Source organism: Synchiropus splendidus, chromosome 2 (genome assembly GCF_027744825.2).
Source record: "Synchiropus splendidus isolate RoL2022-P1 chromosome 2, RoL_Sspl_1.0, whole genome shotgun sequence".
NCBI lineage: Eukaryota > Metazoa > Chordata > Actinopteri > Syngnathiformes > Callionymidae > Synchiropus > Synchiropus splendidus.
In genome coordinates this window covers 36,511,940-36,527,360 of record NC_071335.1, presented here as the reverse complement: position 1 = coordinate 36,527,360, position 15,421 = coordinate 36,511,940, and the positions used below count along the sequence as shown (strand labels likewise).

General features: G+C 42.3%; 1 protein-coding gene across 2 annotated transcripts in view; it reads right to left on the bottom strand.

Annotated features, from left to right (window-relative positions):
- LOC128753487 (protocadherin-7-like) overlaps nucleotides 1-15,421 on the bottom strand; it is a 55,122-nt gene that overhangs the window by 4,628 nt on the left and 35,073 nt on the right. For both annotated transcript variants that reach the window (XM_053855234.1, XM_053855235.1), the window contains one exon: nucleotides 2,414-2,615. In XM_053855234.1, the coding sequence (XP_053711209.1) occupies nucleotides 2,414-2,615 (202 nt within the window). The remainder of the gene's footprint in view (nucleotides 1-2,413; nucleotides 2,616-15,421) is intronic.

Sequence of the window (15,421 nt, the reverse complement as noted above, 5' to 3'; positions counted from 1 at the left end):
GTAAACCAGTCATTTGTAAATCGATACCGACATGCCAAATGGAGTCCCGATTTTAATGATGATGGATGAACGGTAATTTACTGCTTATTAAAGTGAGCAGTTTTCACATTACCGGCCGTTTAAAAAACGTGGTACACATCTCACTCAATTACACCAAATCCAACAAAAGACAAGACAGGTGAACCGTAATGCAACTGGGGAGCCAGCGAGGAGCAGGAGTTAAGATCAGTAAAGAAAAGAAACAAAGAGAAACCTAGAAGAATTGATAGCAATGTTTGACACAAGAAAAACATTGACTTCAAGCAAGGAAATAAACACTGACAGACGTTTAGCCTCGCAGCATGTTTGTTTGTCACTATTTTGGAGTTCCAGTGAAAACAACCAGTTCAGCCTTTCCTGCTGCTGTTCGTCATAAATAACCATCAACGGTGTCGTTGGCAGCAGATGGAGTACACTTCACACAATTGCTGCTCCATATTAGAGTCACGATTTAACGCCACTCATTTTCCATCTTCGACGCTCATATCATGAAATGAATTTGAAACATGTCACCCTTGAATGCGACTTTGAGGCCTCGACAGCTGCTCTAAATTGGGAAACACTTGCCTTTTTAATACCATATAATATTGAACCTGAATTATACAAAACAAACGTGATCATTCACATCATCCTAAGATTGAAATCCACTGGGCGGCCAAGCAACAGGATCGATGTTAGCATGTTGTAATGTTAGTCCACTTTAGTCTGTTACTGAACCATGAACTACCAAACTAGATCCAAACTGCTTCTTGAGTTTAGTCACTGATAGATTCTCACTGTTCTCGGTAGAGTTGCATAGGCTGTACTTAAATGGTCCCCAAAAAAGCTCAGCAAATATTGACTTTAGATGTTCCAAAATATTGTGCATGTAATCTGAAGTCTTTTATATTTAACTAAGGCATGTTTGTAACACTGTCCAGTGGTGGTGTCAGGCCTGCAAACTCTCTCAATGTGTTTCTTTCACTTCCATAGAGCTTTATGTTTTGGATTTTTGTATCAAAAGCACTGCGTGAATTCAAATTGGTACTGTTGAATTAGCTTTTAACACGGCCATTGACATGTGTCTCTTAATGTATCCATAAATGGCTGTACAACTTTCTATCTCTCTAAGCTATCTAGTGTGACAAGCATTTTCATCCCTTGAGCTCGAGCTTTCTATGGATATACATGACATCTAATGCACATACGTGCCAGTTAAAACTGCTGTGCCTGCAATTACGCTGCGTCACGCTCATCTCATGCTAAAAATGAACCCAGCCAAACATTTGTCATCACTCCAGAGGTCATTTTGTTAAAAGGACAGGAAATGGCAGCAATTTGTTTGGTAACAAACTGGTTGTTTAAGATTGATTTTTGTTTTCTTGCGTTTGGTCAAAAGCGGCACTCACAGAGGCACGAAAAAAAGGACTCATAATTGCAGTATAATTATCAAGCCTACAATGAATTTCTCTTCAATTCGCTTCTTCATCCAGCCATGACAGAAAACTATTAAGCTCCCCAAAGTCCTCAAGAATTCACATATTGGTGTGAAAGCAGCATTAAACTGCTGCACATTTGTAATTCCAGAGGCAGACTCGCCGCGGTCACAGTGACCTTGATGCATTAGTACTTCAGCTCCAGCTCTAGCGTGACCGCACACACACACACACACAAAAGCCAGAGAGAAAACTTTTTGCACCTCTGCCGCAGAATCCTTGAGCCAGACGGCTTCATGAAAAGTAAAGATGCAGACAGAAGAATGATTTCGGGCAAAGTCATTGATGACCTTTTGACACTGGAGATTGAAAACATATCATTTTAAAAATAAAATCTTTTCCAGCAAGCTTTCACACAAAAATAGGCACAGCACGCAAACACGCACAGCGGAAAGTATTTTCCATTAAAACACACAACCCTTCCGGGACTTTAACAGTAGATTAAGGTTTCAATAAAAGTGAAGGTTTGTGAGTCTGTGTGTGCCTCAGTGAGTCTGCGACTTCGGAAATAAAAGAGAAGAGCCTTTGAAAGAAAAGCCAAAGGACATGCACAGGCAATTAAATACACCTGTCTGTGTCATTGGGAGGTTCAATAATGAGGAGGGAAAATGTATGGTGAAGGATTTTCAACCTTAAAAAAGAACAACGTGACTCAACTGAATTTAGATTCCATTGCTTTTGAATAAAAAATGGTTTTTACCACCTTGTGTGTCACTTTAAATACAGCTTTCAAAACACCGATTAACTCCGTGAAGTGATTCAAAATGGCTCAATTGGAATAAGACCTGCTTCACTTTTTTCCATATGGTCGTTGACAGGTTATGAAGTTTGAAATGAACAGAGAAAAATGGCTGGTTTTATTGGTGAAGAAAAGTGAACTTGGCCTGAGTGACACTGACCGTTCTCCACGTGTTCCTCCTCCCCCACACTCCCCTCGGGTGTGGTCCTCTCGTAGCCCTCCTCAGGCAGCGACAGCGCACCCAGTCGCGGCCCGGACGAACTCTTGCTGCTTGGCGTCTCCGAATCCTCCAGGCCGCTGTCATAGCAACCCACATCCTGGGGTTGGCTCACGACTGAGAATGTCACCCGCCGAAGAGTTCCCTGCGTAACACACACACACACAATATGGGATTAATCAACCAGGGAGCCCTAATCTGAAATTCCAAATCTGCGGATTAAGGGTGGCGGCTAGTCTGTAAAGGCATATTGAGATAATCTGATTGTCATTGTTTTGATTACAGGAATGGCCGCTGAAGTCCAGGGCCTCAGGCGCGAGCGCAGTTCTGTTCCCTGTTCAAACAGCTCCTAACCTGCTTTTAGTGAGAGTTATTTGATTTTATATTTTTTAGAAAGTTTCCAGCACAACAAAGTCACCCACTAGTAACAGTTCCAGATGAACAATACAGACAATTTCTGTAGAAATAAGTCATAAAATATAACGCTCAACACCTGGCCTGTGGGCCACATCCGGTCAGATATAGTCCAATCCCACTATTATTATTAGTTCCAACACTTCCATGAATCTACTGCAACAGTCAAAAATAACAGAGTGAAACGTACAACATGATTAAACATGGTCCTTTTCTCTAAGGTTCGGCTCCATCTGTGATCGGGTTAGATGCTTGCCTGACAGCACATCAGTCTTCAAGACACTTTCTCTATTTTAGCCACGTGGACTGTTCCCAGACTGCACACTAGCCATATCCACATTTCCCATCGATGCCATCTACCTGTCTACTTATTTACATTTATTCCTGTTCCAACTGCAGATCTCAGGGTGTTCAGCTCCAGTATTGTGAGCCAGAAATAAGGAATCCTGTCACAAAGGAATCCAGTCTTTGTCTCAGTCCCTGAGGAAAATTAGCTGAAGTGAGTGTATGCTCAGATGACTGAGGACTCCAATGTCCTCTTACTCATTCCCTCTGATGGTCAACCCCGAAGCGATTTAGTCAGTTATCTCAACTTATTGTTTCCATACTTGCAGTTGCTTGGGAGCATGGTTTTTGAAATGGTCTTCTTGGCAGATTTGTAGTGTCTTTGAGGAAGCTTATGGACACAAGAACAAAGGCGTGAGAGGATGAATATAAAAGGCTTCTTTCCTCCATTCCACCACGACAGGATGAGCACCAGGCTGCTCCAACAGGAAACATCTAAGGCCGGTGAAAAATCTACTGATCCTGCCAGGGAAGCAGGTGATTCAGCGACGTTTCATGTCATTCACTCAAGCTGAGCGACACACCTGCTACCCCTTAAACGCATAAATCACCCCCGTCTAGTTAGGAGCCCGTCGCTCTCTCTCTCTCTCTCTCTCTGTTCCGCGAGCCACACCGAGACTATAACAAGTCCAAGCTGAGAAAATATCACAATCAGTTTAATGACTCCATCTGGACTTGAGGGATCGATGCACCAGGAAGCCCGTTTTTAGGCACAATTTGTCATATCGCTGCTCACCCTCGTTAATCTGCCCCCAAGTTTTACACCATTTCAATCAGCATCTGCTTTCACTTAAACGTATGGAGAAGAGACGCCTGGGTGGCTCTGGAAATGAACAATCATCCACCAGCAAGGACACTTCCAGGTCAAACAATGAAAGTTCTCCATACAAAGCACGTCAGAAAAAAAGCAGAAAACATCTGACAGGAATTGTGTTCAGGAACCAAACTCAAAAAATCTTTACTTACACAGCACGCGTCAAAACGTTGCCGAAGAATCATAAACAGGTGAAGACTTACAGATGTACAGTACATGCACACAGACCTGGATGTGGTACCAGCGTCCGCAGGAGTGGGATAGCAGGATGAGTTCATGTCTATAAAAAGCGTTTTAAAGGTGTGTTAAGGATCTGCGGCAGAGTTGAGAAGGCTCAGAGAGTTCAGTCTCAATTTTGTGGCAGCCAGCAAGGACCCCACCATGGAATGTTCTGCTCAGTTATTGCCATATTTGACCCAATATAATGTAGTGTTCATGATGAAGGAACAGTGAGATCGCAAAACAATGTTTCTAATGATTCTTTCGCTAACTTTAAAAGACCATTGTCCTTTGTTTAAGGTAGATTATTTTATTTCTCCAAGCTATCTGTGGTAGGATGGTCCTAAGAGGAGTAATAACTAAGCTATTACTAAGAATACATATATATTTCAGGGTTCTCTCCAGCTCGTTGTCATGTATTGATGTTTGGAAAGTTGCCTTTTGCATGCTGTACTGACGAATAAGGCAGCCTTCACCGCCGCATATTAATGCATTGGCAGCACGGCATGTGAAAAAAAGATGTAGGTTAAGGTAAGTTATGGGATGGTGCTCCAGTCATTCTACATTTAGCGATGGAGGTTAGGGTTAAGGCAAGCTATAGCATGGCGCTCCATTCATTCTACATTTATAACATGTCACATTGTTGTTTAAAGTCTGTCAAATGGCCATGCGTTTTAGTCAGAGACTCGCACCCCACCTGTGCTGCTCCACGATACGCGATCCACACCCGTGCCGTCCTGTTTTCCCATTTTCGTAAGTATTGGATGCAAAAGTCCACTTTCCTAACGTCAATACCTTACACCATAGGAGTGAGGATGGGTTGCTTTAGGAGCATCGTGGCCCCCTATACTGGGAAGACCCCAGGCTGGGTAATATCCTGGGCAAAGCCTAGTGCCTCTTACTACGTTTTTCTTCCTGGTAGCAAGTACAACTCTTCCTCTGACATTTCTGCCATCTTGTTTCCACTGAAATGAATCTCAGATTGTGGCCTGTAGTTTAAAAAAAGGATGCCGCTGAAATGTTGGACAAGTAACGAATAATCAAACAATGTTTTCATGAATTATTGATGGATGCTGTGGACAGCATGAGGTCAGGTGACTTACTGCCTCTGTCAATGACTTCCAGAAACCAACCGCCACATACTGTGCCATTGACTTCACCTATGACTATTCATGACTGCATGACATAAAGGTGTATATTTGTATCGATAAAATAAATGTAAGGAGAAAATAACAGAATGGGCATCTGCTTGGCAGAGTTGCGCCCCCTCTCTGAGGTCGCCTATACTTCACCCTCTCCCTTGCTGAAGCTATTTCCCCTGGGATGTCAGCAAAAGCAGGAATCCCTCTGGAAAGAGCCAGGCTGGGTACTGTAACACACCGAAGCGTCTTTAACTGAAGCAATCCACACAGCAGTGTGTTGTTGCTGCTGCTTGGGTCGGGGACAGAAATTTGCATTTGAGTGTGTTGAAAAGAAGAAAGACAAGGTTAGGGTGCGACTACGAATGTTGCCGCGGGATCTTCCGCAGGGACAGTGGCGCACCTCTTCATCTTTCTCTTTCAAATTTGAGAAATATATTTGAACGTTGCGCCGAATGTTGGAGGGGCGAGATGAAAGGCCAACACAGCAAGGTAATTAAGCAGGGAAAGGGTGTATTAACATTGCATCTGTCTCACGTCCAACCAGCCTTCGGTTGAAACTTTGTGTGACAGCAGGGAGGACACAGAGTAAGACAAAGGAAAAGATATTAAAGTCTAATGAAAAAGCGGTGCTTTTTCAGGTTCTTGGTGGCTTCATCTCGACTCTCCTCAGAGAGCAATGTATTTTTAGAGCTTTAGATTAGATGAAACCGTCCAACCTCTTTTGCACAGGTTCACACACCGAGCCTTTGCAGAGAAATCGTCTCTATACAACAGAATGATAGACTGGTGGTCGTCACAGCAAAGTATTTTTCTGTCTCCTGAGCTCATGATGAGAAACTAATGTGACAAACAGCTTCTCTATTTCATGACTGTCTACTTAAGGCTTACAGCAATCACAGACTATCGCAGCCAGACAAAGTTTCATTAACACGGCATTGAGGGGAAGGAATATTGATGCATGAAAGACAACACTTGTTTCCTCAACAAATCCTTCATCGGAATTCCAATATTAAATGCAATTCCATCAGTGGATCGCTCTCTCAGACAGGAGAATGTTCTAATCAAACTTTGCATAATCCAACATACACCTCAGAGAGGCGTACATTTACTCAGTAGCCACCAATGCGTTCTATGATGATGATATGGTGATTCGTATTGAGAGTAAGACAGAGCTGGAGGATTTGTGACACTTGTTGCGCTACTTGCCTCAAAGTAGTCTTGAATTTCCAGCAACCAAAGTCCACCAAAGTAGGTCAATAGGTAGGAGGCGGGGCTAAAGTTAGTGGTAGGTTCAGAGAGGAGAATTGTAGCCCTTTATCTATAGTGGAAGTCTATTAAAACAAAGCAAAACAAAACAAAAGACTTGGATACCATTATGATTTTGGTTACTCTTCAGTCCCTTCAACTGCTCCAATGAGCTACTTTCATTTCACTTCTCTTGCTTGTTGTTGAATTTTTCCCTTGCTGTACACATCAAAGTAAAATATGCATAATAAGCATGTTTCTGGCATATATATGATGTTTCATGAAACAGTGCACTGATTTTAAGTGGCCACCAGATGGCACTGTCTGCTGTAAAACGGTTTGGACTTGAACAACTAATTCAATGAAACCTCGCATCATTTCTAAACAAAGAGGTCTGTCTAGTGGCCTCTGAAAATCAGTATCACGTAATACTGTTTCATGATACATCATTTCGGCCTGCTTGTCGTGTCACACTTGAAGATGCACAGGGTCTCATTGGGAGTGAATAAGAAGGACAATGTTAGAGCCGAGTTTATCAGGACAGACAAAGTGAGGGAGGCCAAACCACAAGAGGAGGAACAGGGAGAGAGATAAAAGGAGGTAACAGGTAAAGGAGAGGAAGAACCAATGAGGTCCATGGATGAGATTTAGGAGGACATGAAGTGTGAAGAGAGGATGCTCATGACATGCTAAGGTGGAGGATTCTGACTGTGGCGACCCCTGAAGGGACATGTTCCAAGACAATGAAGATTTCAGACACTGAAATCGGCCCTTCGCCCCCATTTATTCAGCAACTTTCCTTCCCAATAACTGCCATGAATCACATGACTCACATGTATTCATCTTTTCCACACCTCTAAATGTCTCTGCCTCTCAGCCTGCTGCTGCTGATCTCCATGATGATCAAGTGTTTTTGTCACATTCAGATGCTCAGCGTGCGAACGCCTTTAGGTCCAGCACTGTGCACTGAAACCAAAACACTTGTGAGGAAAGTCTGAGAGCAACCTTTGTCAGCAACCAGGCGCTATAATTCTCAAGCAGCCGCGCAACTCACACAGTTCCCGCTGCATGATAAATACTGTTATTTTCTCCTCGCAACAAACCTACAAAACAACCTCTCCCTAACTCCTTCACTTGTGATTAAGATGCTTAATTTGGGCAAACCATCTGTCTCCTGCTGAGGATCATGGCCTTTTATTATAGTCAAAATAATCAGATTTAGAACACTATATGAGCCGGGGAGTAATCCCTGGTGACATTGAGAAAGGGGGGAGGTTAAATCCGGGCAGGTCAGTCGTCAACATCTAAAGATAAAGCACAAGCATATCTCATTTATATTGGATGTGTCAGGGATTCAAGCCATTCGTGGACAGACCAGATTACTGTAGGTACCAAAGTCTCAGGTTTTCCCATCACCTCAGACCTCAAAGTGTGAAGTGAGTTGTCGGGCAACACACAGTTTGGCATGCGCAGACGTGAGGTTGGATACTCACTGTTTGGGGAAGCTCTTGCTCACATGTCGATAGCAAATTCAAAAGAATACATTTATAATGGAAGATTAGCGATGCGTGATTTTTAAAGTTTTCTTCGGCTTCATCACAGTTTGCTAGAATCAAGATCAGAAACTGGGCTACAGATGATCAGTGCTGGTGTTCCGCCCAACATCTGGACACGCTCAGAGTAGCCAGAACACATCAACGCTGGCCACATCGGCGAGGTCTTATCAGTACCCAAATATAGTCTTGAAGATAGAACACAGCGCTGAAGAACGACGCCACGGTCCCTTTCCACTGATCCTGAAATAATTATAATCCACATTTATCCTTCCGTTAATCTCTTTCTCTTTGCCTAATTGCACCTTTTTAAGCCGTACAGACAAGGTGCTTTCAGGCTAAACTCAATAACCTGAAACATATTTCAATAATAGACACGTTTCAAAATGAATTTCAGAACATATTTTTCACGTTCTGGCTCCGTCCGTCTGTTAGATAAACTTCATTTTAATGTAGAAAGTTCCTAAATTATTGATCATGTCCCCTGCCATCGCTGCCTCACAAACACAACAGATGAAATGCAACATAAACACTATGACCTGCAGGCATCAGGACACCTGTCACCTATGAATGTATCCTGTCATGCCTCTGCTGACTTTCACTACTTTTCACTCAGTGAATCATTTCAGACAATAAGAGCCAGTAACTGCGAGCGATCGGATCTTAATTTTGGACACGAAATTTTAGTCTGGCTTATTCAGACTCAAAAAAACTGCAACATGTAATCTGAATAAAAACAAAAACTGAAGTTCTCTGACTCAATTCTCAGCTATTCTCAAAGGAGTTTTATTGTAGTGGGCATGGATAAACTTGACCTTCCCTGTGTTAAACAAGTCCAAACAACATGCGTGGGCCTGTGCAGACGTCTGATTTATGCAAAGATTTGATTGACAGATATCAAGCCATATCTCCTTCCTCTGCGGTCTTTTTGCAGAAACCGTCTCCTTCAGTTTGCTCCGTCCAGAGCGTCTGTTGTGTTGATCCTGAATGATTTATATTATACGTTTCCATTATTCCGTCAGAATCATAGCCATCAACTCTGCTGTGCACAACTGTAACTCTCTGTCCTTTGCCTGTTCCTCCTCTTCATTCCTCTTGTCTTTTCTCGCCCTCCCCAGGCAGCAGTATGATGGGCCGATCAATATTGTGTCCTTGACCTTGTTATGAGTCGCTCTCTGCTTCCCCACAGTGAGCTTTATTGACCCATAACTCCTTGAAACTCGCTAACCCTCGTCTCCATCCCTTTCTCTCATCTTCATTCTCCCCTAACTCTGTGCCTGTCAACGTAATCTCTTGTTTTGGAAACTTCCAGTGCTCTAATTAAACACTTCCTGTCATGAGAAGCCACTATTTCCAAAACACTCTTATATCAAAATGTGTCATTTAATTAACCTTTTTACAAATATTTACAGTCCAAACCAGACTGGAGTAAAGTGTCAACCTTTGACTTTTAGGGTGCCTCACAAAGTAAAATCTTAACACTGATCTTGTGGTAATGTTTGCATTTTTGGTTGTGTTTTTTGAATATTCATTTCCAGGTGAATATTTTTGTTTTACTATTCATAATCTCGACAGTTTTTGTTGTTTCAAGACAAGTAAATACATTTTGAAATGAAGTGCTTTTACTGTGTGTCATCTATGTGCTGTCTACGATGATTTACATGTAAATTCAATTATTGTCAAATAAAATAGTGGTGTTTCCTCATGTTTTTTCTTATTCCACGGCATAACTACACTGATACAGTAGGAATATAATTTCATCAATAAATCACTTTAGAACTGAAAACAAGACAAGCCAAAGGTATACGGTGCTAAAAGCAGGGCCAAATTCGTCCATTACTTTAACAATCCAAAAAAAGAGTTTTGACACTTGTCAACATACACTTAAATTTTTTGGCATTTTAACTAGTTCTACTGAAATAAGACAAGCTAAGAATAATAACGTTACTGATATCTCAGGTCTCACCAGGCCATCACAGGTCACAAGAAGAAAAATGTCGCTATATATATATATATATATATATATATATATATATATATATATATATATATATATATATATATATACTTTTTTTTTTCCTATGATGTTTCACATCTTGCTCATGCGACTCACTTAGAGGATGAGACAGGTTCTTCAACATGGACAGGAACTTGTGTCTCCCTACATCTCCATTAAGTCGAATGACTGACTGAAGAGCTGACCTTTTGCTCTACAGACCACACCAACAAGAATGGCTGATGCCTTTGTAGACCTCAGGACCTGCACTCCGCAGGAGTCTCCTGAATAAGCTACATTCTCTAAGGATGCTATGGGGGACAAATATATTTGGGAATGCTGCAGGTTAGTGCAGAGAGTGGACAGGTGCACAGATGAAAGGGAGCTCCTCATTGCTCCCCAGCACTTCAGCCTCCTGTCCTCGGACCCCTCACAGGCGCTAATGTGTGTCTGTCTGTACACACACAGCGCGGGCAAATTGGTTAAGGCTCAGTGTTGCGAATGAATTCATGCTTGATGGAATATTAATTGAGTTTGACGGCGGACATAAAACACCTTTGCCTAATCTGACATGGGCCATTAAAGTTCAACACTGACATGGAAGCCCCACTCGTCTGGGACTGGGTGTGCGTCTGCGAGAAGACGACCACGGACACAAAGGACTTTGAGGAATCGGGTTTTTGCCAATAGAACTAGTGGAGGATGAGCCGCCTCAGCGTGTATGTAAAACACACAAGCCACGGTTCCTGGAGTGAGACTTCACACCTGTGTCTTTTATTCTGGCAGTGCCGGCGACATTCTCGGCGCGAGATAGCTTTTGTCAGTCTGTGTGAATTCACGCATGTATGTGTGTTTTTGCGTGCGCACAGGTTGGCTCACGCATCAAAGTAATTAGTGTGTAAACCTCCTCGCTGTCGGTTCAAAGAGAATTAAGGAGCTCTGGTTAATTAACAGTCTCCCTCTCCTCTCGTTACATGTGTCTGCATATTTAACACGCGCCAGTGTGTGTTTGTTTGTGCGCAACATCTGCACATCTGCAGCTCGGATGCGAGCGTGTGTCGCTCCCTGCCCCGCTGGAGTGTGGGATGAAGCACCAGCTCTGTGGCGGAGCACCAGGCTTCCTTTAGTCCTCCCAACATTTAGGTACACAACGCTAAACATGTCAATGTGATGCCGTTGTTGCAATAACTCAACATCCAGCTCAGTTGTGGACCCGGAATTCATCTTTCTGTCCCTTGCTGCGCCCAAAATCACTGTAATCTATGTTAGTGCTTTGGCTTAATCAGGTCAAACGCTTCATATTTCACTTCCTAATTCCAAATGGAGATTTTTTTTTTTGTTCCTTAACACTGACTAAATTAGTGAAGTGAGGTTTTGATTATTATAATTTGGCTAAAACTGTTGCTAAAACTGCGAAAAGCCTGAAATAAAATCAATTCAATAAAACAAGTCCAAGCTGTTGCTGGGTATTTTTACTCAGTTAGTCCTGCTTATAAACAATAAACTATTATACAGATTATACATGGGGCTACATTTTTGAAATCTTTATTGCAACAAGCACATGGTGAGGGGGGAATAGCGGGAGCAACCCATCCTCACTCCCACGGTGTAATATATTGACAAAAGTGGACTATAATGTCCTGTTCTGAGTTCTTTCAATGGAGCAAAAACTGAAATTGCATGACAGTTTGAGGGGCTTGACAGTACTCTTTTATGTGACGCCCTGCCCAGGCATTCAGGATATATATGCTTCCATTGAAGACCTAATGCTTCAACATGGAAGGCAGAAGGCTGCCTTCAGCGTCAGTATAGGACACAAAGGTCCACTTTCCCAACATCAATGTTTTATCTCACCGGAGTGAGTGGGAGTTTGGTATAAGAAATGTCAGGGCCCAAAAGCCAGTCGATCCTTTAACTATTCATATCCCAAGACACTAGAGGATATACAGTAACTTGGTGAACAATAAGAAAGTAGAGCAGAGGCTGGAGCCAAAAAGTTTGACAAACTCCACATAAAAAATGCCTGAGCTTCAGTCTGTATTAAGGTCACCCTATCCTCTGGTCCATATGGATGTGAACAGTTGAATTGAATGGCCTTTTTCATAGTACATATATGACCCAGTCAGACCCTGCCCAGAGTGTATTCCTGCCTCTCGCCCAGTGGCTGCAGGGATAGAGGCACAGTAGGAGCCAACTGGCCCATTTGATAGGGTGATAACAGTCACATCTAGGTGTTTTGGTGGACTCAAAAACAGTAAATAAAAAATGCCTCAATGTGTTTTATGATCATGTTCACAGCATCATTTGTCTTGAGTATAGTGCAGGTTGAAGGTTTAATAATGCAAGGCAATGATTTCTATTTTTTTGTTATTTTAGTGGGGTGTTTCATTATTTACAAGTAACATCTATTAGATATATAGTTTGGCAAGGCAGCACATACATCTTTACACCCCTCAGCTCAACCATGTTTCCTCATGGCTGAGCAGGCGTTACTCCCACATGAAAGTTAGTTTTCTGCAGAGCTGGCTTGTTTTTGTGTTGGTGCAGGCAGATGTCTGGCAGTTTGATGTGCTGAATGTCAATCTCGCAGACACCTGACATTCTGTTTGATATCGCTTCTGCCAGATAGCTGATATTTTCCTAACATAGATTGAAGGATGTAACCTTGACTCCAAATTTTCTGTTACACGACTTTCAGATCTGTTTGATGTGTTTTCCACCGGAGAGAATGATTCTACTCACGTAAAGATAAACCCCATTTCCATTGGCTCAAAATCCTATATATCTAGGTGCTCTGGCGATATAACTGTTATGATGAACAGTATTATAAATGCAGTGCCAGCGTGTTTTAATGCCCCGAAAATTCTTCCTGCATTCTCAGAGGATAGATGAGAAGTTAATTAAAGGGCAGATTTGGGAAATACTTCAAGGGGCTTAACGGTCTCCAAAAGCTTAGTGACCTATTCAACCTTTAATGTCCCATAAAACACAGTCATTAAAATGTCCAGTTATGAATTCATGTAATATCTGTCAACAATATTAAAACAGTTTAAAGTGACCATGAATGCTGTTCCGACTCCTACAATCTTTAGAAAAGAACATATAACAATAAAATGGACACAAACCTGAGTGGCTTTGCAATGAATTATTCTGAGAGGCCACAGGAAGAGCAGGTTTTCTTATCTTTTATAATGTTGATTCCTCTTATAGATTGTCTTTATCAGAGCCCTGCTGGGATAAAGAATAAGAACCTATATAGCCTTAAAACAACGTCGAACAGTGACACTTATCCACTTGTTTGTATGCTGCGTAATGTGAGGTGAATGTGAAGTTTTCAGAAAGTGTCCTGGGTGGACAGCTTGTCAGGCAGAAGATTCCTGGAACACAAACAGATCTGTGAATAACTTTTCCTATTATGTTCCAGAGAGACAGATGAAGCCATCGAGACTGTGCTCAAACATTCACGTATTGAGTGTGGCACGCAAAGTTTGGCAATATCATTAGCTATGGTGCCGAGACGCTCACGAATTGCTTGAGGCGAGAGCTGGTGAATTTCATCTGCCCAAGTGCTCGGTCCCACCGTAATGACGGTGATTTGAATGCTAAGCCCCAGTTCTCTGCTTCCTGAATTTTGAATGTTTCTGGACATGGTCTTTCAAGCAGGTGCCGTAATTGGAATCATGTCGACGGATGGTACAGGACACCACGCAATACACAGCTGTGATCGCAAATCCATTGATGCAGAAGTGTTGAAAAAAAAGTCAGAGCTATACAGCGCTGTCCTTAGCTGCCCATGAGCAAGAAATACACGCCGCTGTGGTCTATATGAGCGTGTCGAAAAAACTAAATGAAAGATTAAAACGTCCCTACAGAGAAACAAAAAATGGCTTCTCCATCGTCTTCTTGTCATAATCCTGTAATGAACCCATTTTTGCCGCGTTGGCGAGGATTTACTACGCTAATGATATAAAGGTTCAAGATAATATGTAGAACATTATAATTACATTTTTAGCCTTGAAATGAGTTTCCATTCATTGGTTCATTTATACGTTTTTAGACGCTAGTATGAAGAGTTATTTATGACGGGCTATGTGAGCGCAATTAAGAGCGCGCGCCGTCGCTCTGGTTCGGTGGAGGACCTCGGTGCACGCAGCAGCAAGGGTGACCTGCTTCATTAAAGGAAGGAGTGTGGAGATCAGACAGAGACGGCTCTCTGCCTGAGGTGCTAGCAGAGTGCAGGGGCTTGAAAGAGGCTCCTTAGGAGGAAGAGGGTAGTCGGGACTCGACAGCGCTCCCATCAGGGAACTGGGAGCAGACTGAAGTGAGAATGTGGCGTGTCAGGATGCCAGACTCGGAGGAGTGTTGTGGATGGGATGAAGCACGAGCCTGTATGAACGAGTTCAAGTGCATTTTAATTGTGCCGCTATTTATAGCCACAAACCCATGGCAGATGTGTTGATTCATGTTTGGGGGTTGTCTTGAGACACGGCACATTAGTTGCCAAACATCAGTTTCACAACTCATTTTAAGGATTTCAAATTTGACTTCTGTAATTCTCATGAATGGATACATTTGAGAAATGTCAGTTGAAGTTACTGCCATGTACACGGAGGTTTTCATAATGTAGGGCTGCAACAAGGTTGTAGTCCAGTCAAGGACTTGTGGTGACATTATCACTCTGTCCATAGTGAGATGAGGCTACAGGACCATTGCGACCCACAATGTCTAAAGCATGGGATCATTTCATAAGGGCCATATCAAAGGGAACCTGCTGTTCACTCCATATTTGGAGCTATTACGAAAAATACAAAAACACTATACAAAAGTTTGCAAATATTTGCATACATTTTCTTTGTATTTTTAGCGACAATTTACAACACTACAGTCATGACATGTTGGCGTGTTCATCAACCTGAACATGCCGAAAAGTACTGACTGATTCAGAAGGTTTTTGCCTTTGACCCATGGACCACAACCAAATATTGACCTCGACCATCTAAGTCATGTGACCACCAGCATTCATCTGTTTGTGTGTCTTCAAGCCAAATAACTGGGAAATATCCGTTCTGAACTAAAAGAAAAAAAAAACACTTAAAACTTGACTTCAAAAAATAACCTCCAAACACACAGCTAAAATAAAACATTTGCTGTGGAGAGCAAATGTGTTGCTATTGTTCATTCAACACTGTTTATAGGTTGCCAGATTGTGCAGCCTTAACAACT